This window comes from Halyomorpha halys, unplaced genomic scaffold (genome assembly GCF_000696795.3).
Source record: "Halyomorpha halys isolate HHAL.00 unplaced genomic scaffold, Hhal_1.1 Scaffold1706.1, whole genome shotgun sequence".
In the NCBI taxonomy this organism is placed as follows: domain Eukaryota; kingdom Metazoa; phylum Arthropoda; class Insecta; order Hemiptera; family Pentatomidae; genus Halyomorpha; species Halyomorpha halys.
In genome coordinates, this window is record NW_027106121.1 from 23,534 (window position 1) to 27,200 (window position 3,667).

At 33.8% G+C, this 3,667-nt stretch overlaps 1 protein-coding gene across 4 annotated transcripts in view; it reads right to left on the reverse strand.

The window, feature by feature from the left end:
- The window catches only part of LOC106690405 (uncharacterized), a 24,205-nt gene that overhangs the window by 16,505 nt on the left and 4,033 nt on the right, over positions 1-3,667 (reverse strand). Inside the window, exons 2-3 of one of the 4 annotated variants that reach the window (XM_067053680.1) lie at positions 2,506-2,818; positions 2,053-2,244 (exon numbers count right to left, since the gene is read on the reverse strand). In XM_067053680.1, coding sequence (XP_066909781.1) covers positions 2,053-2,244; positions 2,506-2,585 — 272 coding nt within the window. In that variant the 5' untranslated portion in view covers positions 2,586-2,818. Of the gene's footprint in view, positions 1-2,052; positions 2,245-2,505; positions 2,827-3,667 lie in introns of all 4 variants that reach the window. The other 3 variants (XM_067053678.1, XM_067053681.1, XM_067053679.1) reach the window with 3 other exon arrangements.

The window sequence follows — 3,667 nt, forward strand, 5'->3', positions numbered from 1 at the left end:
TGAATTTATTTTGAAAAATCTATACCTCAAAAACCAGTCGACATACAGATGGTCTATTATCACTCAAATTAAAGCTAGTTTAATTTACTATAAAGCATTTTATAATATTTATCTTCTTAGGAGTACTAGTTTTTATGATATTTGTCAAAATAAACAAAATGTTGATTTCTAGTTGTTCGGAAAACTTTTGGAATATGAAAAACATTATCTCAAGAACCATAGGACGTACAGATGTCAGTAATTACTCAAATAAAAGCTAGTTTAATATACAACATAGTAGTTTATGACATTTATATTCATAGGAGTAGTAATTATCATAAAAAAAATATTTTTTTAACTCATATTCATAAGTAAACATGAAAACTACAACTCCTACGAGTATAAGCGTTATTAACTGCTTTTCATTTAATTAAACTGACTTTAATTCGAGTGCTGGCAGACATGAGTACGTGTAGTTGTTCTTGATATTGCTATGTACTAGTACCAGATTTACTTGGGATGCCAGGATAATCGCTGAAGGCAATTATCCAAAAATAAATTAATTAATTGATTTTAAATTGAGTCCTAAAAAAAACTATTATTATAATTGGATTCCTTTCCAAAGGCTGTTTGTGTGTTTACCAGTTTACCAATTAAATATTCTTACCATTAATGATATAGGATAATAAAGAGTGGTATATTGGGATATATAATAGTATATGAACTACATAAAGAGATTAACTATTTATTTACAATTTGTTATGATTCAAATGATTCAGATAAAGGTTGCCATAAAATATAAATTATTACATGATTACTTATTAGTTAATTTATAATTATAGCTGCTGATGCCGAGGGATGTAGTGCCGTGGGGGTCTTCTGTTTCATCAGGGATGTCCAGGCCTCCTGGTCGAAGTGCATCCTCTGAGTCTGCCTCCTGACTGTCCTCACTCGTCTGAGCCTTCCTCTTGAGTGCCCTGTTCTTCTCTTCGTCTGGTCCTGCAATCCCTCCTTTTCCTGCCCTTGTTACCCTACTCTTTTTCTCCCACTTCCCTTTTAGGGCGTTACCTTATTTTAAAAATCTCTTCTCTGATTGGTTATCGATGTCCGAAGACTCCCGAGGCAGGCGTCCCCCTCCTCAGGGCCGAGGATGTGTAACAAAAAGTTTGACTTGTCCAGGAAGGGCCTGCAACTGGTTAATTTGATTCTGGTCCCTCGTCACAAGCTATCATTTTTGTTAGAACACTTAAAGGTTAGCCAATCTAATTTTCTCAGGGGCCTCTGGTAATGTGACAAACTTAATACAGCTGTTTTCACATCCGAGGATGCTAAAAGCTTCCCAGAAGGATACCCTGATCAGGTATAGGGGCAGATGAGGAAACACCTTAATAATACCCCGGATTGTCAATACATAGCAATATATAGTTTCTCGTACATTAAACGTTTCTTCGAAACAACAAAAAATCAAACTTATGTGAAATTATTTGGTAAATATCATAAATATTAATACCTTTATGAGGATAAACGTAATAAACTACTTTACAACATTAAACAAGCTTTGATTTGAGTGCTAATAGACAGATGTACGTCTGACAGCTCCTGAGATATAGATTTCTCGAAATAAATTAACTAAGCGCTCATTTTTCAGTACACTTTTTATGAAAAGTTCCTTTTTAAAAGTGTATACCTGAGGAGATTTATAACGTAAAAATCTTTTTAAGAGATCATATTTTAGTAAATTTACTACTATTTATATGATATTTAATTATGATTGTACTGATTTTGGTAGTTTTAAAGATATGGAGCTCCAAAAAAAAAATATTAATTTTGCATTGTTGGCATCCGCCAAGTATAGTTGGGTGAAATAACCAACTATACTTGGCGGACTCATCAATTATGACTAGTAACTATAGTTTACATTAAAGAAATTAATAATTGATGTGATATAACTGACTTTTTCTCCTATTAGCCTCATAGACTATTGGTGATTGATTTGTTGAATGATAAATAATAAGTAATATTTCTAATATATAAATAATATATTTGAATATTTTTCGTAGAACTGTTACTTACCTTTTCTTGTAATTGAGTTTCTCGAATCTAGATGGAACAGAACTCGAGGGGGGCATCCGATCTAGCCAGTAGTTCAGCATCTCAGTTGAAGATTTCGTTCCTGTTTTTGTTGTTGTTGTTGTTGATACCGGGATGGAATGCAAAAGCCAATAGTTGTATATCGTTGTGTCGCGGGGCTTGATACAGATGGAGCTCCAAATGAAAAATTAATTTTTCTTAACGTTTTATAACATTCACTATTTTTTATTCCACCCAACTATACTTAACAATTTTAACTAGTAACTCAACACAGTTTTCATTTAAAAAATTAAAATTTGGGGTGAAATAACTGACTTTCTCCTACTCGGCTCATAGACTATTAGTAATTGATTTGTTGTAAGATAAAATAATAAATAATAAATTCAAATATATAAAGAACATATTTAGGTTATTATTTATAGAACTGGTACTTACCTTATCTGGTCCTTGAGTTTCTCGATGCTAGATCCTGCAGGACTAAAGGGCGGCATACGATCTAGCCAGTAGTTCAGCATCTCAGTTGAAGATTTCGTTTTCGTTGTTGTTGGTGTTGATGTTGGTGTTGATATCGTGTTGGAAGGCAACAGCCAATAGTTGTATATCGTTGTGTTAGCGGACTGATTACATGAAATCAGCTTGCTTAGTGTACCGTTACTTCTCGGATGCCGATCTAAGTTTTCGTCCAGTAGCAAAGAAGCGATAACTTCATGAAGGACTTTCTCTAGATTTTTTTTCCGCTGTTTCGCTTCTGAAAACCTGATCATTAGTTTTTATAGACAGTGAATATTTTATATAAAAGAAAAAGAATTTTATATATGAATTAGTTAAGTATTGGCAAAAGGAAAATGTCAAAAAATAGAAGAAGGAATAAGATCTAACACGCTTGAACTGCTGTAACATAATGGCTTTATTGAATTCGGTACATATCTTATATATCGATCAGCTGATCCCCTCAGTCAGCTGACATCGAAGTACCAGCTGACTGTAACTCCCCCCCCACCACCGCCAGTTTACGAACAATCCTCGTAAACATATACTATATAATATAATAACATAGAAAGCAATAACAATAAAGAAAAACTATTTACAATAAATAAAAAAAAACCTATATACATATCATTGAAAAAGCTCACAAGTTCCCTTAAATAAACGCTAAATACATAATTTAAACCTAAGAATAAATAGCTTTTGATCGAGTCTGGCACCCGGGACTACTTTGTAAACTCTGTAAATTCCTACCTCCTACGTACTTTCTCATCATTCGTTCCTTTCTCATTGATAGATTTTTCCAAGTAAACCACAATGGTTCCTATTCATTCCTCTATTCTCAGTCCGCTAGTGTTCCTCAAGGTAGTATCCCTGGTTCCATCCTCTACACCGTCTATACAGCCGACATTACATCCAATCCTCATCACGTATGCTGATGACACATGTGTGCTCGCTGTTAATAATAACACAATTGTATCTCAAAATCTCCAATCCCATAACACAGCCCTCGAAGATTGGTGTCGTAATTGGAGGATTAAGAAAAATTCCAACAAATCCCATCAAATCACCTTTACCCTTCGTCGTAAACCTACTGACTGCCCTACAGTTT